Raw genomic sequence first — 25,974 nt, 5'->3', positions numbered from 1 at the left:
TTCAATGTGAGAAGTTCTCGTTCTAAACGCTTTTGCTTCAAACTCAAATGCTTCATCAAAAGGTACGTATGGCTAATATTAATATTTAATTGCATATCAATATGTGTACGTCGTATGTCATCGGACAACTTAGTATACCTCAGGGGATAGTGAGGTTATACAAAGAGATAATTGCAAAATTAAAATAATAGTAAATCAGGAATCAAACGATTAGGAATTAACACACGATGCATTTCTTCGTTCCTGTCCTTGTACGCACGATAGGTGAACCTCGTTCTAAACCATCAATGTTTCCCATTTAAAACAGTAACTGCCTCACTAAATAGGACTGGGAACGTAAGCCGAAATCAAGCATTTTACTTAAACATAAACCCACGATACGATCTTGTTTCGTTCTACTAAATATTCCTCTCTTGCTATGGCCACGATCTAATACAGAAAATGGTGATCTCCGGAGGTTTGGGGAGTGTGTGTGTTTGTGTGTGTTTTTATACGATTTTGCATTGATAACATTCAATGCTAGTGAACAGTGTGAATGCAGCATGTGGCGCGTGAAGCTATTATCTATTTCTTGCATTTATTAACCTTCGCTTCTTGATCGCAACAGATTGTAGAAGGCTTAACGCGTTCTTTTCCTATGTACAAACTTCAACTTCAGCGGAAAAACTATGGCATGATTTTTGAAATTTAATGCACACACATATACACAGCTGTTTTCTAAATTATCCTTCATTCCATAGATACAAACGTGTTTTCGGTTGCTTTCTTTTGTTACTTTTAATCCATGCATTCACGTGCACCTCCGATTCTGGCTTTAAAAAAAAAACAAGTACATAGTCTCTCGTAAAAACTATGTTCCAAATTGTACGTCTAATTACGCTTTTCATGATGTTCAGCAGTCGACACAGAAGATTACTTATTACCTTGCATTTAATTCTTTTTACAACTGTTTGCCTACTTTACATATCTACCCCCCCAATAAACAGTAATTACCACCATTCGTCTTACGGATAAATTTTCACGATTTAACTTCACTTCACTGTACAATTACGGACACATATATGTGGCGCAAAAAAGTGTGTAAATTGATGATCAAGTATTATACAAATAAAAAAAAACAACAGTCGAAGCAGTAAGCTATCGACCGATAGTGCAGCACGATCATGATTTATCCAAGTTTAATCTGGTTTTATACAGAAATCATCCTAAATTCTCGCTCAAAACCCATTCGTTCGCTTCCTGTTATCTCCATAAGAAAAGTATTAGCTGTTTCATCTGTTCAAATCATTTTGTTTCCCTTCTACTATCCGACATTCGTTATACATTGGTTAGGATTGCGATGACGCAGTGCTTATGTATATGTAATATAACATACAATTCTTTACAGATTATAGATTTTTTTCGATTAGCACGATCTTTACTGACCTTATCAAACTTGGTTTTGGTGGGAATAGATGATTATTCGGAAAAAGCACAAAAATCGCATACAAAATAAGAAAAGGTGAAAAGAATCAATAATAATAGTCGAAGTAAACCGACATTGCTTAATGGGTTTCAAATATGAATTGTTGAATTGTTGAAAGGTTACCATCCTTTTGGCCGGTTTTGTTTCTTTTCTTGTTCTGTTTCGTTAAGCACTGGATCAATATACAAACTAGGAAAAAGTTTTAGTTATGAATAAAAGCTCAAAAGATAGCAATAAAAATAGAATATTTGTATAAATTCGACGTCTAAAGAACAAGAGCCTTTGCAGTGTAACCGAGGAAACACAACAGAGATGACTCCACATGGTGCTTAATGTCCTGAGACAATGCAAGTTCGTCTGTAAGATGCATCTCTCTCAAGGAGGATTGAAGTTCATAAAATAATATACCCTAAAAAAAACTAAATTTTCGCATTACCTACATTAGTGACGTATGCAACGCTGCATACCCGTTCGATCGTGGATCGAGGATTCACTTTCCTTAGAATTTCTCATGCTTAACGATACCAGCCGTCGAAACGACAACGTCCTGCAGATGTTGATCTGGACCGGTGGTTGCACCGCTAACATCAGCTACAACACCACCCGCACCGGCCGTTGCTGCCCCAGACTGTTGGAGGGTCACAACGGATGTGTGATGAAGGTGCTGCTGCTGCTGATGATGATGATGATGTTGATGATGGTACGTATGATAGGTGGCGCTAGTGCTGGTGGAAACGAGACGCGTATCGGTCACGGTAGCAGCATAGTTATGATGATCACTTGGTGAAATCAAGCTTGCCGCCGCCTGACCAACCGATACCACCACCTCTTGCTGGCGCTGATGTTGTTGCGCTTGGTAGTGATGATGGTGCTGCTGCTGATGTTGTTGTTGCTGGGATGAATGGTGGTGCTGTTGCTGATGCTGATGGTTAATTATGATGCTACTCTTATCGTCTTCAATTGTCTCCTCAATGACCCCCGGTACTACCACCGCTGCTGCGGTGTGATGCTGCGCCACCATATAGTGACCCTCTCCTGCTGCTCGTCCTCTTACTCCTGTTCCTCCACCGCTGCCTTCCACCGTTCCCTCCACCAGATGGTGATGATGGTGTTGATGAGCTTTTCCCATCTCGCCACCGGCTGTCGACGACGGTACGGCGGCGACGGGCGCCGCGGCACTGGAGGAAACGTGGGAAGAGGAATGGGGTGCGGCAACGACAACACCGCCATTAGCGGTAGCGACAGCAGCGGCACTAGTAGCAGGGCCACCACTGTGAAGCAAATTTCATCCCATCTCGTTCTTCAGTATGAATACCTTCTTCATTTCCTCCGTACCATCCGGTTTGGTTATACGGAGCATCGCCTCTTCTCACTCAACGTTTGACTGGCGTGACGTGTCGTGGATGATCTCGTACTTGATTACTTGGGTTGTGTTACCCTCCAGGACCTGTACCTAGCCGAAATGGGAAGACAGGAGTAAGATGGAAACAATATTTGGATTAGTACCAACACATTCCTCCATTTGGTATCGGATGATTACGATGACACACAGTCATGCACACAAAGGCAAGCACAATGTTAAGGTAAAGATTTACAGAATATCCAGGCAGATCCGGATCAAAATACTTCCACACGCAGAACTATACAAGCAGCAATACTGGAATTGATACTTTGACATCCTCCACGGGGAATCAACATTTTGAAAGCGAAAACGAACTCTTTCTCTCAAGCAACAAATGTCCAAGAAAAAATGGATGGACTTCCCAAAGGTACAAATTCTGGGGAAACCTGTACATTTCCCATACAGATGATGGGTCCATGCACTATCTACCCTATCGCTATTGCTCTGTTTTTACATCCAAAAGTTCCACAACAACACACTCGTGTAGGGGAAGCATCAATGTAACTTTACATAAGATACCTGCACGGGCTGGTTCGCAATAACCAGATTGCGCATCGCATGCTGATTGTTCTGGTTCTGCTGCTGGGCTTGCTGTTGCTGAACTGCCACCGCCTGCTGTTGAGCTTGCTGCTGTTGCAGCTGATGTTGCTGCTGGGCCGCTGCAGCAGCCGCCTGTTGCTGCTGTTGCTGTGCTGCGGCAGCAGCCGCCTGCTGCTGTTGTTGCTGCTGCTGAACCAACGAGTCCTGGTTGGTTGCCTGAATCTACAAAAGGCCAAGCAAATAATTTGGTAGTTAATAAAAAGAATTGTTTCGTAATACGAGTCGCGGCGTGGGAAGAACTTACCACCACCAGTTGCTGTTGACCGGCGGATGCTTGTTGCTGTTGTTGCTGGCCAGCCTGGCCACCGGTTCCAGCACCACCCGCTCCACCCGCTCCACCGCCAGTACGTTGGTTCTGTTCCAGATGCTGGCGCTGGTGCAGCATCAGATGGTTCTTTTGGAAGAAAGCCTTACCGCACTCGCAGACGTGCGTCCGTACGGTACACCCACCGTTCGGATGGCGACGATTGTGCAGCAGCAGTCCGTGCTTGGCCGCAAATCCTTTGCCACAGTGGGTGCAGTAGTGTGATTTGGGTTTGGTCTGTGCCACCACAACCGTCTGCTGCTGCTGCTGTTGCTGGTGTTGTTGCTGTTGCTGCTGCTGCTGTTGTTGCTGCTGCTGTTGCTGGTGCTGAATCTGTTGCTGTTGAGTCTGTTGCTGCTGCACGACGGTTTGTGTTTGATGCTGCTGTACTACCTGCGCCTGTTGTAGCTGTTGCTGATGCTGCTGCTGTTGCTGTTGGGGAGGGCTTTGCGGTTGCAGCTGCTGCACCACCTGCCCCGAGGAAGTAATGATTTGTACTGGAAAGGAAGAGTTCTGTATTACGGGATTTGTTGCCATGATCGTGTCCCCGTTCACTGCGTTGCCAACCATCGGGTATTCAACTTTCATTTCTTATCGCCACAATAGTAACAAACGTATACGAAATTATAAGAGCACAGGCGATTTTGCAAGAGTTACATTAAACCATCACAGACAATTTTAAAACAAAGGTTGCCGCAAAATGCATTAAATCCCAAAGACGGCGCAAGAATTTGAATTAACCAGTCGCAATAAAGCATGAAAGCATTTAATCAGAACGTTATTTTGAATGTAAAAAGCGTATTAAGATGGTTAATTGATGAAAATTCAAACAAAATGCACACCAAGCAAAAAGAAAATAATGATGAAAAGGGAATTATAAATAGTGAACAGGAAAAAAAAACAACATTAGTAGTGGTAGTAGTAGTAGTAGTGGTAGTGGTAGTTGTGGTGGTGGTAGTGGTAGTAGTAGTGGTGGTGGTAGAAGAACATGAAAAAGAGAAGAAAAAACATAAAAACAAAATAAAATATGTACAAGTGAAGAAACACTGAAGGAACAAAATATTAAACAACCATTGACACCTGCCCGGAATCATGAAAGTGAAATTGTGTATGAGTAAGTATTTTGTTGTTGTTTCATTCATATGAGTTTTGTGTAGTATTATATTACTTAGTAACAATACGATAACAAATGATTAATTCGCCGAGATTTTCTTTTCGTTACAAAACCATAACTTTGAAATTTGTTAGTATTAACGTATCTTAATGGAAAACTTTATCCTCAAGGTAAACTCATTTTTCTTAAAATATCCTAATTAAAAAAACTGAAACCCTCCTTTTTTCAAACACACGCGCTTTACCTACCTTGATTGACGGCCGGGAACAGATGACCCGGTATCGCGGCAGTTAGCGCACACAGATCGGTCATGAGACTCTTGTCACCGGTATGGAGACGAAGATGCAGCGCCAACGCTTCCCGACTGTTGAACGCACTGCCACACTCACGACAAGCGTACTGAGGCTTTGGCGATGTTTCAGGCGATCCTTGACCGGTGGCAGCGATCGTCGTGATGATGTTGCCGTTTGCAACATCCTGCACCTGCTGCTGCTGGCCTTGATAGTGCTGGATCTGTTTCACATCGATGTGCTGTTGCTGATGCTGTTGCTGCTGTTGACTTTGTGCCTGAGCCTGTTGCTGTTGCGCGTTCGACGTGACCACGGAGTTGGTCGTAATGATGGTGGTGTTGGCCGAGTTCGGATTAACACCACTGTGCGTGTGACGGTTGTGTGCATTCAGCTCCGACTTGGTGCGGAACCCTTCGCCGCATGCAATGCACGGGAATGGCTGATCGCCGGTATGGATTCTGGAAGGAAGAAAATTGGGAATTAGTTTATTTACTTCATTTAACCATTAAACAACCGTCTCACCTCATGTGTGCAGCTAGCGTGCGCTTCTGCAAGAACTCTTTGCCGCAAAGCGTGCAGGAGTGTGGTACGCGACCGTGTATCTTGCCATGATTTACCAGCTGGAACTTGCGCGGGAAGGTTGCACCACAGTCGCGACAATGGAACGGATTCACCGAGCCGTGGAATCTTGAGTGCATTACCAGATGCTCGTCCTGGGCAAAGCTTTCACCACAGTCCGCACACACGTACGGACGTTCGCCGGCGTGGAACTTGCTGTGCGTCACCAGATGGCGTTTCAACGGGAACGATCGACCGCACTGGTCACAGACGAAGGGTCGCTCGCGCGAGTGTACCCTCGAATGTGTCAGCAGGTGATGCTTCAGCGTAAAACTCTTCTTGCACTCCTGGCACTGGTACGGACGTTCGGTCGAGTGCAGCAAAAGATGTGTGTTGAGACAGTGCTTGTGGGCAAAGTCTTTGCCGCAGTGGACACACACATGGGGACGCTCACCTACACAATCAGCAGCAGATTAGAAACAGTAGATTGAGTAAACGAGTGTGCAGGAGTTCCACTCAAACTCACCAGTGTGAACCCGTGCATGGGTGGTCAGATGGTGCTTCAGTAGGAACGATTTTCCACACTGATCGCAGGAGTATGGACGCTCCTTCGGGACCACATTCGGTGTCGGTGTAGTCGCTTCCTGCTGAACGTATTCATTCTGTTGGGCAAACAAAGAACACCAATCAAACTCTACTACTCCAGCACCTGCTTGCCTTCACAGATACTCACGTAATCCATTTCGACGGCTTCCAGCTTAGGAGAAATGCTTAGCGTCGGTTCGATCTTCATCTGATGGTTCGAGGTGGTTGCCTGTGAATCATCACCCTCCTCCAGTCCTTGAATCACCTTTTGCACTTGGACTGAAATCGCTGCAATATAGACACACGGTTCAATTAGTTCATCAATTTCATCGATTTCTTTATATGTCACTACGAACGGCGTAAAACGCGTTTTACTATCAATGAATGATTATAAATGATTAATTTGTTCTCATGGTATGCTCGGGACGTCTCTTACAACACAATGACCAACTACGCAGATGAAATAAGAACACAAAATTAAACCACGTACAGGTATGCTGGCCATCGTTGTTGTTGGTGATGGCGTGCTGATTGTTGGCAGCAACTGCGGCGGCCGCCCTCTTCATCAGTATGTCGTTGCATTCCTCCGCCGTCAGCTGGATCGGTCCGATCGGGGACATGAAAGCGCCGGCACCGCTCGTCGTGAGGATGGTCTTCGTCTTCGAGTCAATCTGCCCGTTTGCTAGAGTGGTAGTATTGGATTGTTCTAATTCATTGCCAGTTTTTGCATTTGTCGATTAAACATTTAATTCCACACATTCAGGGGGTTACCGTATGATTGGGAATTAAAAGTTTATTTATACATATATTTTTGAATTAATCGTTGGGTAGGTTATAAGGGCAACAACACCATGGAAAAAGTAGGGAAACATTGAATTATACTATTAGTTGCTATTACACATTACGAAATTGAGTGAATTTGGTTTTGATAAGTGCAACGTAAATGAAAAATATATTCCACCCTCGTATTGCCCTTCAGTGATCAATACTTATTGGCAACTCTGCTGGCAACACCTAATGTAAATAATTGATGCAAAATACTGTTGAAAGCAAAACTACACACCAACGGAAGTGAATGTTTTCGCGAAGATAAGATATCACATAGCACAGAGCTCGTGCACCACATTAATCTTCCCTATTCGCTCGCTCGCAAAATCGAGGAAAAACCCATTCGATTATGTTAGTAGTAAAAAATAACTGGTATTTGCGTGTGGTGTTTCAAAAATGCTCCTTTTTGCACATGGTATCCTTTGACTATTAAGTATATTGTAGTATGACTGTTATCTTTTTCTAATGGGTTTATTAGTTTATACAAAATCTTTAATATTTTTACAATTACAAGCAAAAAGTAAATAATAAATCGAAAGCATTTTTATAAATCTTCAAATTTTAAAATTGAAAACAATTCTTCTACATCAAACCTCCATTTTTGTTGCCATTTTTATAACCCACTTCAAGCATCAAAAATACAAAACTAATGAAAAACAAAAACTACATTGCATGCACCGTTTTAAAAAAAATAGTAATCAAAAATGCTCACGTATAACTTCATGTTTCTTCGCATGACCCGTAGAGACGGCCGATGCTGCACCACTGGTAGCAATTATCCTGCAATCAGAGATCGAACAGTAAAACGTTTAAAAAGCTCTATCCTATTAGTACTGCGCACCGGTGCAAACTTACCGTTGTGTTCCTTGTGGCAGGGCAGATGAATCGTTTACGAGGATCATACGCCGGACGCTTTTACCACCGGCGTGCGAGATCGCACCCTTGCCGTCCTTCAGCAAAATGCTAGCCCCGTCCGGTAGCTGCAAGTATGGCATCTATTTGTTTTAGTCCACATCATGCAGGTCCGTACACAGTACGGGAAGGAACGGGGGTACAATGGAGGATCGATGATGATGATGATGATATTAGAAATCACGCGAAAGCATAAAACGTAAACGCATCCAACGCAATCCACAGACACATTTTTGGACGCGTACGCAGAGATGATTCAGCCCGGATGAGGATGTTTGTGGATGGAGCGTTTGAGCCGTGTGATGTGTGTGTGTTTATCCACGCCGGGTTCCACCAGATTCCACCGAACACCGAGTTATGTTGAAACGATTTTAATTAAATCCCATCGGCAGGACGACATAGCAGCCGCAAGCCAAGTAGTTCCAATTTTGCCAATGGGTCGATTGTATTCCAGTTCCAGTGCCGGTGGAGTTTTTCGGTTTTACGGCATGCAAAATGCATAGTTTTCCATGACATAAACACACATTTTGAAGTGTTCAAGTTGTTTGCGGTTCACATGATGAATGATCATTACATGGACGATGTTGACGATGATGATGATGATGATCATGATGATGTTCGGAGAGGTAGAGAGAAAAAGAGAAAGAAAAAAACAAGCAAAACATTGCAATGAGTATCGAATGGCATTTTTTGGGTATTTAATTTAGTTACATCTATATCGTTGATTTATTTCGCTCTTTTGTCGATTTTTTTCTTAATTGTTCATTTTTTTCATTTTATGCAGAAATGGTTTTACCTTTTCTCAACTAAACCAAAGCAAAAAGGCAAAAACATTCAAGTGTAAAATCAAGAAGGTAAGTTTAATTACTCCAATTGTATTACAAATTTTAAAAAGGCAAATTAAAATTAAAACAAACGAACAAAAAACAAAGAGAGATGCAAAAACGAACAAAACCGGTTCAACGATTGCTTTCGAAATGGGAAATATCAAGGTGAAAATGGTTCAACATTAAGATGGAATGTGTCAAAAACAGCTGATCAAAAGGAGCGACACAAACACACAGCCGGTCACCTCGGAGTTCTTACAGAATATGTGCTCACACACCGTTCTATGTGGCCCGTGCCCGCACACGACCGCACATTCCCCTTGCGCATGTGTGTACGCGTGTGTATTTATCGTCCCCGGGAAGCAAACATTCACAATATGTTAATGAACATCACCGATTATGTTGCAGGATGTGTGAGAGTATGTTGGGCGGGCACACTCACACATTTCCCGGTGGCGTGTTTGGAAAAAATCAATCTTGAATAGCTGCTTGTTTGCATTTGTGTTTTATTAATTTTTCGTTAAATTAAAATGTGTTAAAGTACGACCACATTACTCTAAACGAACCACACATTGTGATTGTGACCCAATTCCATAATTACTTTTCTGCAAAATCAGCTGATCTCTTCGCAGACCACGCGCACATAAGTAAGAAAACATGTTTACAAACAAACCCGGTCACATGGAGAGGAGGAATTTGGCGTGCGCCGTTGCTGCTGTGTGTGGATAAGCTTTAAAAACAAGTTTTTCCTACACAGCGTACAAGGGGTGAGTCCCCCAGCCACACAAACAAGCGTATGCCCCCCCCAACGTTGGCTGCCTGTTGGCCATTCCACCCAAGCCCAAGCCAAACGCATACACACAAGCGCGCCAGTGAAAGCATCGCTGGCGGTATCTGGCGCCGTCTCTGCGTCAATGTTCGATGTCTTATGCTATGGCAGGAGCGAAGACACGGTGTTACTGACTATACTGACAAACAACCAAGCCCCCGAACTGAACATCATACTACACCACCCTCTGGGGAGCGATCACCACCAACACGATCCTCTGGGGGAGCGATCGAAAAGATTTTGCGTTTGAACAATAATAACATAAACCCCCCAGTGGCCAGTGTAAGGGTGTACTGTGCTAATGTCGTATACGGGGGACGATGTTTGCAAACTGCCTATGGCCATGTGTTCGCCTCTGTGGGTGTATGTCAAAGGTCTGCCCGTCTGCTGAATGGAAATCAGACACCAGGATTTATTTGTTTTCTTTATTTTAATGGTTATTTATTTAACATTATTGGATATTATATAGGATCTTTTTTCATTCCACATATTATATATGGTGGGACTGGAATAATATCTTCCACTAAGAGCCATTTACTAAACTTTTCGATTACTTAAAAAGGAATCAAATCCAGCTTGGAATATCCAGCAAACCGCCCAATGCAATTCATCATCCTAACAACATGATCCAATTTAATCAACAGCAAGCAGCCTTTTGCCCTTTCCGTATTGGCGACCAGGTAAGTGAAAATACGGTAAATTTGATACAATCTGACCCCCGGCGCGATTCAATCTCTTCAAATCAATCATAGTATCATAATACCCTCAAGTTTTGCTACACAGAAGAGTGTTCCGTGAACAAAAAAAGTAACTACGGTCAGCTTTATACAAACACAGGGAAGGATCGAAGCCAAAATATGCCCGATGATGCCGATGATAATTCGAGTATCAGGTTCTTGCGCTCCACAAACCATCAGGAACCAGGATAATGGAAAGTATGTTTCATCATTCATCTCTCTGGTAGTCTGGCCTACCCTGTCTAACGCTGTTCATATGTATTTCTACCAGATTGAAAAATGCTGAAATACTCTTCGAAAAAGGATGCTTAAAACTTCCCTTTCCTGAACGTCCCCCATTTCCAGGATCTGCTAGAAACAGACACCAATCAATGAAACTCAAGTTGCTCAATCAATTTCGTTCGATCGAAAGTAGAGATGGTTGTGTTTCATTCATTAAATATAGAATGAAATAAGCGTAATTAAAAGTGGATTGAGATCTTACTAAAACAATGGATCTAAGAGTAAAATTTCATACCCTTGTTGTCGGTTATGATTTTTAAATGTCAAAGTATGTGAATGCTGTCCAGTGGAGTCTCGTTCTTCGGCAAACTACATTCCCGGCCTGGAGAACAGCTCCCAACACACTCACGCGCGCCATAACCATCACACTACGCCACGCACAAACCTCGACCATGGCACGGTAGGGGTGGTAAGGGACAACACAACAAACCGGTCCGAAACCGAAGAACGAATAACTCACCCTCTGCGTGGGTAGATGTGGAAATGCGGCGAGTTTTCCAACACATTTCCACATTCAAAAGGCCGCCCGAGGGGTCCACTCGCTCTACTCATTCTGCGTACTGACCGGGGAAAAAGAGCAGTCGTTCTGGTGTATTACCATCACATCACGTCGGCATAAACTCGTGCTATGTGAGTAAGATGGTGGTGGTGATGGTAGTAACATTGTTCAGCTCGAATGCTTGTTTGTTTGGTGTATGTAGCAGAGCAAACCCCCGACCGATTCTGTAAAATAGAGCTGGCGCACAACCGTAACAGCAGGGAAGGGGGGATCCGAATTGGGAAATTGGCGGGAAAACAACCGAACCAGACAAAAACTGACGTTCGCTAGAAAGGATATTAACTGCAACTATTCCACGATCGATGGCATTTAGGTGAAGCCACATTTAAAAAAATTATCGTTTTTGTAATCAGCAACGAAACAAAAAAAAATGCAAATTCTATTTTAATAATGTAATATAAATTCAAATATGTTAACAAAACACCAACCCGTATGGTGCTGCTCCAAAAAGAACAATATGTGTGCAAACTCTTTCGCCGTTCGCCCTTCAAACAGCTCATTAGATAAGCAAAGTGCCACAACTACGCCGCCCTCGACGCGAACACTTGTCGCCCTCTGTGTACACACCGCGAAACCAGCACCCCCGTTTGTTTGTCCGCTTGGCGTTAATAGTTTAGCAGACTAATGGCTACATACAACAACATGACGAGCTTCGAATGGATGGCGTGAGGCACGTTCGGCATATAAAGCGTTGTTGCTGAATGAACTCGAGCCTTTTTGTTAAGCAGCTCACACATCCGGAACAAATTTCGCGGCATCCGATGTATAATAATTATTCGCAAGAGATGAATGCAAGCGCATACACAGCTTATTGGAAGTTTATGGATGGGTTGTGGGGGGAAGACCTGGAGAAGAGACTTGCGACAAGAAGATCATAAAGTGTTGGGGAATGAATGGTGCTGTTTCTTCTCCCAATTGTTTCAAACGACCCAAACAGCTACAATCGAACGCATTCAGGAACGCATTTTGTACTGTGCCGTATGCTTATCTCAACGACTTGCACAGCCCACATTCCTGATATGAGAAGGCTTGTCCACTTTGCTTGTACATAATAGCAGTGTTTGGTACCATAACTCATATTTCTCTTCAATTAGTATACGTATTGTAGTATAATAATTCAGTTATTAAGTCACTTTAAACTAATAACGCTCGACCTTTAAGTGTGATGATGTAAAATATAACTTCCCAATGACATGAAAGTCGTAGCGAAAATACAATAACTTCTTCTATAAGAAAACTTTCCTCCGGGAGGAATGCTACTTGTGCTGTTTCACTCTCCAAAGGCTAATGTGTTTTGTGGCCACAAAGTTTATGTGTGCTTCCAATAAAAAGAAGGAAACATAAAGCCACCCAACAAGGCTACATAACAAAGTAATGTTAACCCAGTGACAGGAAACACGAACCGTTCACTTTAAGAAAAAAAAAAGAACTTGATAATCAAACAAAAAACAAGTTCCTATGGAATGGTCGTTGGAGTCGTTAAACAATGTAGGTTGAAACATAATGTTAATAATCAGATAACAAGAGATGCATAATATGCTTATTTCCATACAACAAAAGATCTTCTCAATTGCAAGTAATTTACTTACTCACTTAAGTATTTAAGAAAGTAATCTAAATAACTTCTAAATCCAAAACAGAAGTAGGTCGCATCGGGCAATAGATGTACCACAATCGCACGCCACCGGTTGGCAGTTGGAATATTAAACAGAGATCCCAGAGTAATAGAGACGGAAGGTTGAAAAGTTCAGGCTTGAAATCATGCCAACCGCGTTCATTACGACCATATTTTCCCACTGTCTGTCTGCGTGACGTAACCTTCACTGTAACTATCAATTTTCTGTTCGAATTCGAACCGCTCGACACCCTCGTTGAAGAGCGTCTTGAAATATTGGCTTCTTGTCTCCGACTTCTTGCCCGGCGCACCGCTACAGCGTCATTCGCTCCAAGCGAGACCCGATCATATTAATCTTGATCGCGGATCGCAAACGTGCCATCGAACATAATGAAATCGATTGAGTAATCGCCACCAAACGGTGGCGTTTCTATCTCGGTGTCCAGTGTCGGGTATGAAACGGTCAATTTATAATTTCCACAGCATTCTACACCACGGTTCCTCCTTCCCCAGCAGCCCATCATTTTTTTTTTGCTGCTTCGTCCTTCATTCTGCACACATCTTTGGCAATGTTCTCCCATTCTCTCTCTCTGTCGCTGTGGTCATCAATTGCAGACGAATAGAGTTCAATTTATTGTGTTAATTTCTTCCGATTGGCTGACTGAATGATGAAGATGGCACGAATTCCTGGCCCGCAAGACGTCAAATGAACGATACAGCTACTCTGGGAATCATCAATTACATTAAATTGATACATGTCAAATATTGGAACTAATATAATGTAATATAATATCAGCCAAAATAAGCACAACATATTAATTGACGTCAGTCAGCACAAAAAAGGTAGACAAAAAGTTCCCCATAATCATGTTCCATTTGCATTTTTGAAGAACGCTTGAAGGATAACGTTCACTTTTTTACGAGTTATTGTTTCATTTCAATAAAAACCCCCCCTCATCCAAACAATGTGCAGCGAAAAAAGAAACTTCCCCCACCCAGAAGACACGCTCCCAATGCCAAGTTCAAGTTCAAACCTTGCTTTTGCACTTGTCACTGTGTGTTGTTTGTTTTGGTTTTGTTTGTAACAACAAGTGTGTTGTTAGCGCCACCGGCAGCAGCATTAAGCATTAGAGCACACACACACACACAGACACGCGTACACACGTGCGCATAAACATTTATGCAATCACAAACACAGCAAATAGTAATGGCCGAGAGAATAGGCACTCGCTACTATCACATCAAAAACCTTTTGCAGGCTTTTCAATATCACACTCTACGCACGCATATATAAAAGTCGATCAAAGCAGGCAAAACCACCCCATTGCACATACTTTGATGTCCGGAGTGCACACATACACGCACACGTGCGGATTGGTGTGCGATTGAGGCACGTGTTTCGGTGTGTCCTGTGTACATACAACAGGCCAGGCGGCTAGCGTTTCAAACACACCAACAAAAAAAGCAACTTGTACGTGCTATTGATAAATGTTTGATAAGTATTTTTAAATAATAATAGCTACTCGCAACATCTTCCCCTCTTTGCACAAACAGCATACCATCATCTGCAATCGTAATGTTAGCGGCGCTCTGTCAAATAAGACGCACAATGGATTTGTTAGTAAACAAAACACCCTACCCTCCCCATATTTGCTCTGGATTACAAGTGCTGACTACTCTCTCAATAGGCTTACAGCAAAATCCTGCTGATACTCACACACACACACACACTGAGCCACACAAGCATAAGAATGGCAACGACGCCGGTGTGTGCATGCTTACGCACCGTACACACACTCTACTTTCTACACAATACTCTGGGGCGAAGGGGTGTGTTGCGTTGTGTCCTGTGTGTGCAGACGCACACGCGTATTTTCACCATACCCCCACCCCGCTCTCTCTCTCTAACAAACCGGACGTCTTCATCTTACTCTCAAACACACACACGCACACACGCACACATCTCTTTACTTCGCGCAACAGCCCTTGTTGTGGTAAAGTTTATTCCAAAGCATACTTTGATACACACCACCATCAACATTAATGTTACCGGGTTGGGGTGGGGGTTTTGACTTTTGGTCAAAAAGGTGGTTGAGAAAACTGTAGGTGCGAGTGTGTGTCTGGGCGGTTGGTACCAAAGCATGCTACGACGATTTTGGTTCTCAAGCGACAACGAGTCACGAGTAAAAGGCAAACTTGGCGATGTGTGTAATGTTTCTCCAGCAAAAACAAAGGGACAGCATATTGAATTTGCGCTTCAGAAAAAAAACTATAAGTATCAATATTTACATAAGACGTACCCATAAAGCTCAAGCTAGCTAATGCCGGTGTTGGCAATGTTTAAACCAGATTCACGCTAAAACTTCGTATAAATAAAACACCGTACAAGTTAACCAAAACAAACCTTACCGTCAGCATGTACACGCACACCAAAGGAACTATTGGCAAACTGCTAACGGTCGATTCATTTCCACGTTCACTTTCCCCTCCGACATACATTGTGCCACTCGGTCTTAACATCAACCGACCGAGAACTTGACCTAAAAGTGGCAGAATTTGTGTGGGTACAGGAGCTTAAATAGGCGTACGTGAGGGTTGTACTACTCGGGAAGGTTAACACTCTTGGAATGCATACTGTTTCTGCCGGCAAACATCGAATGAATAAATAAAATGCACCGATTGCAGGTAGGTCAACTAAGTGCAGCAGGTTGACTAAAGGTGAAAGTGACGTTTTTCACTCCAAACGGTCATTTTAAAAAGAAGTTAAACCTCCCTCAATGACGCTAAATGTAATGGCAGCTCACAATATACGATCAAAACCGTGTCCCACCACTTAAAAAAATCAAAACAATGACATCCCTACATACGACGAAAGCACAAAGCTGACAGATGAATATGTATGAACGAGCTTTTTTGCAATTCGTAAAGCGCGAGAATACATCAAGCAAACTTCTTCAGTTTTGTTTTAAGCACACACAAACACCACCTTTATCATTGATTCTACACATCACACACGAATTCTTGGCATAAAGCAGAAGGCATGAACCTCGAAAATTCCCTGCACAACCCTTGAGTGGTGTTTAGTGAATTGGAAATCGGGAAAAGAACAGATTTATGGTGATATGTGGAAATCAAAATCTTTCAAATATATTCACTTATCTTCCCTATCTCATCTCATCCGTGCCGTCTTATGTGGTCGGCTTAGACAAAGTATTCGACCGAGTCGATCGATGGCGCCACGAACAAAAAGTTCCGATTGTTGCAAAACAAATCGTAACGCTCTTTTAGTAAAGAAAACATATAAAGGTTTGATTGTTTGTAAGTCATAACAGTACAGATTACAGCACATATTTTTATAACAGGGACACAATACATCTTCCTGCTTAATATAAAAATATTACAACAAAAAACAGATTTCGAAACGAAGAAAAGAATTTAATTCTTGCTTCTTCAGTCTCTTTCTCCCACTTTAAAACGCATGCCGAGAAAATATGGGAAAAGTAACAGCAGCATCAAATGCAATTCCAAATGCATCATTCAAAAAGGCAAAGGCACAAAAACACGAACCAAAGAACACGAACGAAACGGACGGACAAAAAGTTTTGCACAAGAGACCAGGCAAAAGCGAACAGTAAAGAAGCCGACTTTATGCTTTGACTGTGCAACATAGCGGAAACAACAAAAAGGAAAAACAGTGGACTTGAAACCCCCGCCATTGGACATGAGAGTGACTGTGCATGTGGGTCCCTACCACCTCCTCCCTCCTCCGTCGTGCAATTCTTTTTGGGAACATTTTCACCACAGACACGCAAAGCTTCACACAGCCATCGCTCTAACAGCAAAACACGATAATGTGGTTAGCCGTTTTTCGTTTCTTTACCATCTTCCCACCACACCGCCTAGCAGAGAACAGGTTTCAACTTACAATTTAGCTATGCGAAGTAAAGGAACTTTACATTTTAAAGAGCATTTTGGGAAATAACAGATTTATTGCTGCCTTTTCCATGGAGACCATGTCTGAACGCCTTGGACAATATGCAATTACGGCATTGCAAGGGAAGCCACACAAGGTCTATCCACCTCGAGAAGTTGTGGAGTTGTTGTGTCATGATTGCACGCCCCTAGAGGTATGCAATTTGTTTTATTAAATGATCGTAAACCGGCAGAAGCTTGGGAGACTTAGGATAGTTGGAAAGGATGTTATAAACACCCGCTCCAAAATCCTTCTCTAGGACAGCTTGATCTTACACTGTCAATATTAAAAGTTAAATTAATACATTCCGACATTAAATATTAAATTTTATTACTGTCTTCTTTTTTAATTTTTTCTGGCTTTTCGTTAACTTTAATTATCCGTAGCTGAAAAGCCAGTCCTGCAAACGGGGTATTGATCCGGATCGGATTTTCGACCGATGCATAGCGAAATTATGCTAACAAAAATAAAGCAATATTAGCAAGCGTGATAGGCTCGTTTGCAAGACCGTTCGCGGGACACGACTCAGACATGGCAGCGTTGTAGACAAACAGCTGAAGGAATTTCCCACTTCAAAAGCCCTCAAACAAGGAACACATCGCACCGAGGTAGGAAACTAGTACTGAGATGAGTAGTGGTGAATGTTGTTCCACCATCCATACCGTTCTCAAGATCCAGACGGGAATGGTATGCTAATGGAAACCCTATTAGCATAAGACGCCGTGCTGCTTCACTGTCGCTAACTGTTCCCGGTTCCGCTGACGGTGCGATGTCGTCATCGGGAAGTAAGCAGAACGGCCGCATGGCTTGGAATCTATTGGAATCTTAACTTCATGTACAATTACTTTATCTTCGAGACCTTATCTTCTCTAAACAGTGAAAGGGTTTCTTATCCCCTAAGGATACTCCCCATGAAATCAACTTTTATTACAAACATAGCAGTTGACATACCAAATGCAAAAGAAGATTTCACAAGCATACTGTCATCAGTAAGTAGGAAGAAATTAAGAAAAATGTTCTCCCCAGTTCCATGGTTGCGAGACACATATTACAAATTACAGTACACTACTCAAATGCCAAAAGCTCGATATACATACAAAACCATTCAAAAAGGCAGTGCAAAAAGCATCGCTGCTTGCACATAGGAGGAGAGCGCTCGTTTGGTCCACCTGCCCATCAACAACGCGGTCTCAAGAGTGCGGTTACCACACAGCCGGGAAGCTAGGGTGAGTACCCAATCTACCCTGGCAAATTTCAGTGCCTGCGCTCGTTAGTTCGCAACTATCCGCCTTGCCACCGCCTGCTGCAAAGCCTCTGCTGCAACTCCCCGTTCGCTCGTTGTCCAGAGCGTTTGAATCGGTGAAGGTACGGGGAAAAACCCACCAACGAACGAACCGATAGTCACGAGCGGATCATGCCTGTGCACCGAAAAGCCAGAGCATGGTCGTCGGTACGGGTGACGGGGATCGCATCGGGAAGATGATGATGGTGGCACAGTTTTGTGTTCCCTTGGCACAAACCATGTGACGCAACACACATCATACGTGCGCACACGCTGGCGAAAATAAATTGCATTTTGCCAGCGAGCGGAAAGTAATATTGCGGTTTAGCATGAAAGGTACAAAAAAAAACGGACAACCATTGAACATCGTGTAACATGAAAGTGGTAAGTAACCCCATGCACCCTGACATTGATTGAAATCTCGAAACAACGTGTATCTTGTGGGGATTTCTATAACGAGAACTCACACGTGGAATGGGAGGAGGAGATAGCTATGGGATACCAAAAGAATTTCCCGCCGAAAAGCTAGAAAAAGTACAAACACACACATTTGTGCATCATCGACACGTGCAGAATGATGACGTAAAGTGTCAACCACTTGCAGCAGCTGCAGCAGCAGCACGTGCATTTCGAATTGGAATTGCATTTTTCAGAAGGTGGACGTGTGAGTTCGTTTTTTATGTACAATGCAGTGCCTAAGAGAGTTATGTTTTCAGATGAGAAAAATGCTCATCAACCTTTTCACTTTCACAATAATCAAACTCAATTATAGATCGTCTCTGCTTCGATCCACCCCATAGGCTCACCCCCTCCACCTTAGCCAACATCATTCAAATGAGAGCTGTTTTGCAAATAAATTAAATCAAATATCAATCGAATCAATTTAAGGAAGGCGGTTGCATCGCTTTTATTACATCACCAGTGATGGTGAGGCCCCTCCAACAATGCCCTTTTTCTCGTCAACAAGGCATAAGATTGATCAGTGGTTGTTGTGGGAAGAAGAGTTATGAGCTTTGATGCATGACAGAACACCGCCCCTCTGCACGATGCCTCATAAGATTTGATTTGCTTTCCGCTGCACTGCATGCATTCCACGCAGAAGGAAAAATGCAACAAAAAAAAAACTTATGCTGCGTGCACCTTAGAAACAGCTCACGACGAAATATGCTTCAGCATATGATAGAAAGAGACCACACGATTGCGCGCATAGTGTGTGCCGCACACACTGCTCTAACCAACGAAACCGAGGCTGCACGATCATGCGCAAAACGCGTGTCCCATCCGAGCAGCAACGAGCAAGAGCGAGAAGGTAAAAATGAGAACCATACGCAGGGACAGAAAACTCCCGATAGAAAGAGAAGGAAGATAACGCGCGCACACAACGGCAACGTAGCAAATGCGCGTTCGTATACATCTTCTATGTGTGTTGCAATGGGTATTACAAATAGATTCGATGCACGAGTGTTAGTGGCTCCGTGTCCCTTCAACCCCCGAGCCCATGCCCGGCGCTAATTCTCAACACAACCAAGGCGCACGGCTTCTTCTTCGCCTCACAAACGAGTATAATAATATAACTTCTATGCATGCGTTGCAAGTGTTTGCGTTAGTGTGCACAGTCTGTCTGTATAGGAACAAGTAAGGTTAGAAGTCATGTCATTACCACGCGAATGCTAATCAGACTGGTGACGGTAAGATAATAAAAAAAATAATAAATTATCGCATAAGCCTATCCCTTCTTTAAAAATTATGCAACATATTAAAAACATCACACTTTAATCGATTGAAAAGGAACAGAAAAACCTCCCGCTAAAAATGCTTCTATTAATCTACACACTAACGCCATCGTTGTATGCATGCGTGCGGCTGTGTGTTTGCACCGTACAGGGTGACTCAAACGTGGAAAAATTACGTCGTAAGCTAATGATGATGATGTGGTTATATACATCCAACTAGCTATGCTACACGCACACACACCCAACTCAACTGCCTGTACATATAGTCGAGTCAGTACTGTCTGTCTCGCTCGCCGAGCACACGCACACACCCTTATATTGATTTTGTAAGCGACCAGCACAGCCCGTTTTTAGAGCTCGACGAAAAGCGGCCATCTTGGATAATGCTCGAAAGCAAGCGAAAAATGCTGGGGTGTGCCATATTTTAGGGTGTTTTTCACGTAAAAAACGAATTTTACAGAAATATTCCTTCTGCTGTAGCAGTAGCAACATCGACAAGATAATAAATCTGAGTAAGACCATGAGTTTCGTGCTGATTTGCATACACAGAAGCCACGCGGAACATCGGAAGCGCTTTGTGTGACGCAATCAGCTTCTCGTCATCAGGGCGTTTGCAGTCGCCGCGACTTTTACGATTATGCAAGAGAAGGGGTGTCTCACATTTATCAACCATCAACTTTCTACACAAACCAAGTTCTAAAGCTGCCAAATGATAAACGAATTCTATTTTCGTCAGTGTAGCTTCAGCGTTGACTCACTTTATCAGATATAAACCACCCCTACCTTAAGGGTTTCGGTCTTTCGGTCAAACATATCTCAACTCCATAGCGTTGCAAAAACCAAACATAAAAGGAACGCTTTCCGACCTAATTGGGTTTGGTAAAATCGGTGATGGTGACGTAATGCTCTCCACAAGCTTCGCAGAGTTCACCCCCTTCTGCACCACACCACATTTGGCCAACACGCGCTTGTGATTGATGGACTCGATGGCGTACTGGCCTTTTTCCGTGCTACTGCAACTTTCGGTTACTGCGCTGCTGTTCTTTCACATGTCTCCACGGAAACCCATTAGTCAAGGATTTACTCCAATGGTATCTCGGATGTATGACGACGTTAGCACCGAAGTGCTAATGAAAATTTCACTGAGCTCCGAGTTGTCAGTTGCTGTTGTAAAACACAATTTTCTTTACTCTTAGCAACACTTGTGCCCTTTATGTTGTACCGCAGCAGCAGCAGCAGCAGCAGCAGCAGCAGTAACACGACCAACCACCCTGGTGGACAGCCAGCAGACAACAACAACAGCAAGAATCACACCAAGCAGCGACAGCAGTAGGCAAGTAGCTGAAGAAACAGCGTGCCGGTGTGTATGAGAGTTTGCACACCGGTGGTCACCATCAGCTCCGGGTTTAAGGGTGGGTACACACGCGTACTACGTATTCGAGACCTCTTCCCCATCGTCACACACTAGCAGAAGCAGATCGGTGGCAACAGCAACAGTAACAACAACAACACAACCAGCACACACCATACTTGCACTTGTTGGGGATGTTGTTGTTGGGATTGCACAGATCAATGCCACATGAGGGTGAGAGTCGCAGTGTGGCAACGTTGGCTTGTTGCTGCTGTTGGTGCTACACACATATACGCACGCAACAGCCGTGTGCCAAAATACCCCCCGTCAGCTACCCTCCCGAAACCATCCCCTTTTGGTTAAAGTGCGCGCATATACACACCCTCTCCTCATCCGAACAGTCGAACAACCTGTTTCCAAAACAAAACAACTATAGGCACACGCTTTTTCTCTACACGTTCTCTACACCACACCATATCAATACAACACCGTGCTCGAAAAGGCGAACAGCATCGCATAAACACCAGCACCAACACCCCCAACCTTCCTATACTCGCATCATAGTGCATCATTAGGAGGAGGTGCACACACACAGCCACTAACAACGTGTACCATCGGACATACCACACCGACCCACACACACACACACACACATCCATGGCACATGGTTTTGTGCTTCCCAAAATACCATCGAAAAGGAAGAAATATTATTACACACCAGCAAAAATAAATGCCCAAATTTAAAGCTCCCATCGACATACACACGTGTGTGTGTGCTTTGACAAGTACGGAAGGTGGCCTCCTCTATACACACGGGCTCTTCTCGTTGGAAGGAAGTGTGTGCGAGCATAAGCAAAGGATAAAAGAGCGAAAGTGTGTCCTTTGCGCTGTGTGTGTCGTCGTCGTCGTCCTGCACGATAAGGGCTCGTCTAGACTGTGTCGACCCTTGGAACAACGTACACAGAGTTTGTAAGGAGGGAGTCAACAACTGTAGGACAGTGTGTTTCCGTACGTACACCAAACTCCACCGAGGATAATTGCTTTGAAATCAAAAATTAGAGCTCAGAGCCCGAACATCCAAGCTACAGTTCCAAGTTAATCTAGATTGATACGACATGAGATCCTCATAGAAGCTGAGGAGATTTCATTGTAAGTAGAAGTGTGGGATGTCCTTCCGGAGCCCTACCTTTAATAATAACACACTCGCGTGAGAATTACCATAATTACTCAACTAGACCAACAGCGGAATACGGTAAAAAAGGTAGCAAAACCTACAGTTGGAAGATGGTAATCAAAACAAACAACCAAACGCGCACTGTCCACGAACACTAGAGAAAGGATAGAGAAAAAGCAACGAAAACATCTGATCACTGGGAAGTCCCGGGTGAACATCATCACATCAACATCGCCAATGATCACACATAGCAACACACCACACGGAGGAGAAGAGCGCAAATTAAATACGCGCGCGTGTGACGTGTGGTGGAGAACACCCCTCGGCTCAGTTGTCGATATAGTAGTGGTTACCGCGCGCGCGGTGGCAATGGTTCAGATGGTATGGTATGTTGGAAGAAATAGTACCAGAGGCAAAGTTAGGAAGCAAAAAAAAAACTGCACACACGGGGGATATAGCATCAACCCGAAACCAAGGAGAAATCCACACCACCCCAATCAACTATCTCCGGTCGCGCAAGAGACACACACACTCACGGTGGACACACGACGCACGCACGCTTCAATGTAGGATACACGCAAAGCATGGCGCCGGGTAGAGATGGTAGTTGTACCAGTACGCGCGCATATCGCGTCACGATGAAAACAAACCTACCCCCGGACACGCATCGAACATTGGACGGCAGTGAAAGGAAAGGTGGAAAGGTGTGGTGGTAGTGGTGGTGGTGGTGGTTATGCTATGTTGTAGTATGTTGCAATACAAGCACCCGTTGTCTCACGGGTGTCTCACACTCACAACACCATCTGCCTCTCTGCGCCTCGGCTGTCATTCCAACACATTCCTCCTAACATGGGGTTGAACCATGTCATGGTGGTGGTGGTGGTTCCGAGACTCAGACACGATTATGCACGGAAGCAGCCAGCATGGCCTACTGTTGATATGGTTTTATGCTGCTGTGCCTTTTTTGCGCAAAAGTGAAATGTCGTACACGCACCACGACGCGACAACGCACACTGGGGTGAAGCAGTAGTATAGTGAGCAAGCGAGAGCTAGGTGGGGAAGCAGCTACTACCACATAGCACGTCAATCCTCGATGAAATCCTTATATCCTACAGCCGTAGCATAATAATGATCAGCACACACTGGGGAGGCCAGCATTCTACGGTCAGAATAAAAGCATTCCTCACACTGGTCTTGGTGGAATGATTGTCCCACAGGGGGAGCAACTAGCATCAGGTGGATGTACGATGCCTCATGAGTCATGACAGTTAACGTGTGACGCAGGCACTGGAGTACCGCTATTGAAATCATAGTTGCAGAAGTAATACGAACGAACTATGTGAAGTAAACATCCGTAACGTTGTAATGCTGAATACTGATGGGCAGTTGCTGCCCCTACGATCTTCTACTTCATCGACACAAAAACCTCAGGAGGTCTAGGCCTGCCATTTCTGGCTTTATTTTATCAATCAGTCCTGTGAACGGGTGTAGTGTGGAGACCGGCACCGCTTCCAATACACAACCGACCCCGTCCTAATCCTACTTTAAAGCATTTAAAAAGTCACCATTATAACCTCATTAGCTTCGACTATGACTGGTTCCTAGTCGATACAATCCTACATAGTTTATGTAGATTGTTGTTTATTAATTAAAAGTCATCCAGCCTAATGTGGCCTAAATAACTTTACCTAAGCCATAGTATACATGAAACATTTTAAAACGTGCTACGCAAGATTAATTTAACATTATTCATACTTGTGTTAAGATCGACATAGTTATTTATGGAGCAATATGAATTAACTATTTTTAATAGGGGGTCGTTCGAGCCAAATTCTGTAGATCGAAACTCAGTAGTCAAAAATGGTCGTGTTCTTAAATACCTACTAGGAACATGAAAGTTAATTTGTTCTAAAATGGACGGGGTGTCAGTTTTACCGCTGATAAGCTTGTGTAGAAATAAGCATAGTAATGGAGCTCTCAATTTCCACATTATGTAGGTTCATAAATCTCCAAGAACATTTAGTCTTCTCCACCTAGAGATGTCGATTGACTCTTCTGGAAAGGATTTATTTATAATTCCATTATGACGACTATCGCCGTATTATCAACACCGTAGTGTTGAGTGGTATACAATTTTACAAGCCATTCCTCCTTGCAATTTGCCTTATCACGGACATACTCGGTTGTATTGGTTGTTGGCGTATTTCTATGTTGTTTGTCGTTTGTCTATCGTTGTTGTAATCGTTATGTCTGTTCTATTGTTTTGTGTGATGGTTTTGGTCCGGAGCTATTGTTGTAGGTGATATTGTGGTTGTTGTGATGCATGTTCGTGTGGTTTGGCAGCCACATGGAGGCTCGGGGTGTGGATTGGTCGTATAAAAAACCCCTTCTCTCTGGTGCTTGTTTTGGTCAGTGAATCTTTTTTTCTCATTGCCGGGAACTCCACAACGAGAAGGGACCCAGATTAGCGATATTCTGAACGCCTTGTTAAACATAGAGCCGAACAATTCAACAATTTTAACTACAAAATAGTCTCGGCTCTTAACAGCCCTTGGAGCATTGTATGAGATGTGGATTAACTTATATCTGCAGACTTCTGTTTCAAAACCAGCAGGTTGTCGTGAGCATATCAGTTTTTAAAGCGTACATCAAACAATCGTTGAACCATTTCCACATTGAAACCCTGAACCGGATTCTCGTTTGCGTTTCTGACGACAGTTTAAAGCACAAAAATGATATTCAACGAGACGGGTGGACAGTGTAAAAGAAATAAGAAGCACTTCGATCGCGTCTTAAAATACAGAAAGCAGAGCGTTTCACGTACCGTTGATGTTCCATCGCCGACCGTGTAGTTGATGTTTTGGCTAATCTCCACCACCGAGTCGGCCCGCTGGTTCTCCTGAAAGCCCCACGCGTAATTAAAGCTGGCCGGAGCATTCGTCTGCGCTGCACACATTTTGGCGCGAGATGTTTTCTTTCCTATGTTTGTCACTCTTCCTTCCTCGCGCTGCAAATGCTTTATCAACAAACTTCAACCAAATGCGTGTATGTGTCCGTGCACTATACAATCACCCGGTTACAGGTGCTCGCTCACCATACGCACGCACTGAAGCAACAAAAAAAGAATTTGTACGCGTAAAACACTGCGCGTATTCAACACTGTTTAAAGTGATTGTTCTATCTTCTTTCTGCTAACCCCTTTATCACTCTGCTTTTTAATTCAAAATTGTAATTGCAAATTTCACTTTCAATTGATACACTTTTACATGGTCTCTGTGGAATACCTGACTATTCCATTGCTAAAACGTTTGGTTATCGTTACTTGACGTCAACGGAACACACGTCGTCAAAGTGCATGACACTTAACAATCGTGCTATGCTGTGGCACTCATACTTTCGTCGCGAGTTTGCCGTGTTAATTCACACTGCACGGAACGGAAGTGAACTATCGAAACACACTTCACACATTAACCTTTTTCACATGATCCAACAAAGCATTCCTCGCGCGTTCCGTTTGAGACACGGACCGTTCACAGAAGATGAGCGCTAGCTAG

At 43.5% G+C, this 25,974-nt stretch overlaps 1 protein-coding gene across 2 annotated transcripts; it reads right to left on the bottom strand.

Moving 5' to 3' along the window:
• Nucleotides 1–2,791: 2,791 nt before the first annotated feature.
• On the bottom strand, nucleotides 2,792–25,621 carry LOC128310827 (zinc finger protein 17). 2 transcript variants are annotated; one of them, XM_053047552.1, is made up of 11 exons: nucleotides 25,245–25,621; nucleotides 8,002–8,141; nucleotides 7,859–7,926; nucleotides 6,809–7,000; nucleotides 6,467–6,606; nucleotides 6,260–6,395; nucleotides 5,698–6,187; nucleotides 5,134–5,633; nucleotides 3,712–4,268; nucleotides 3,387–3,629; nucleotides 2,792–2,918 (listed from the first exon to the last, which is right to left on the bottom strand). In XM_053047552.1, the coding sequence occupies exons 1-11, from the start codon at nucleotides 25,374–25,376 to the stop codon at nucleotides 2,835–2,837; spliced, it is 2,682 nt and encodes an 893-aa protein (XP_052903512.1). In that variant the 5' UTR covers nucleotides 25,377–25,621; the 3' UTR covers nucleotides 2,792–2,834. The 2 variants fall into 2 exon arrangements, with proteins under 2 accessions (XP_052903512.1, XP_052903513.1); XM_053047553.1 differs by having other exon boundaries at nucleotides 8,002–8,126.
• Between the last annotated feature and the right edge of the window lie 353 nt (nucleotides 25,622–25,974).

Source organism: Anopheles moucheti, chromosome 2 (genome assembly GCF_943734755.1).
Source record: "Anopheles moucheti chromosome 2, idAnoMoucSN_F20_07, whole genome shotgun sequence".
NCBI lineage: Eukaryota > Metazoa > Arthropoda > Insecta > Diptera > Culicidae > Anopheles > Anopheles moucheti.
This window is presented reverse-complemented; position numbering and strand designations above follow the sequence as displayed.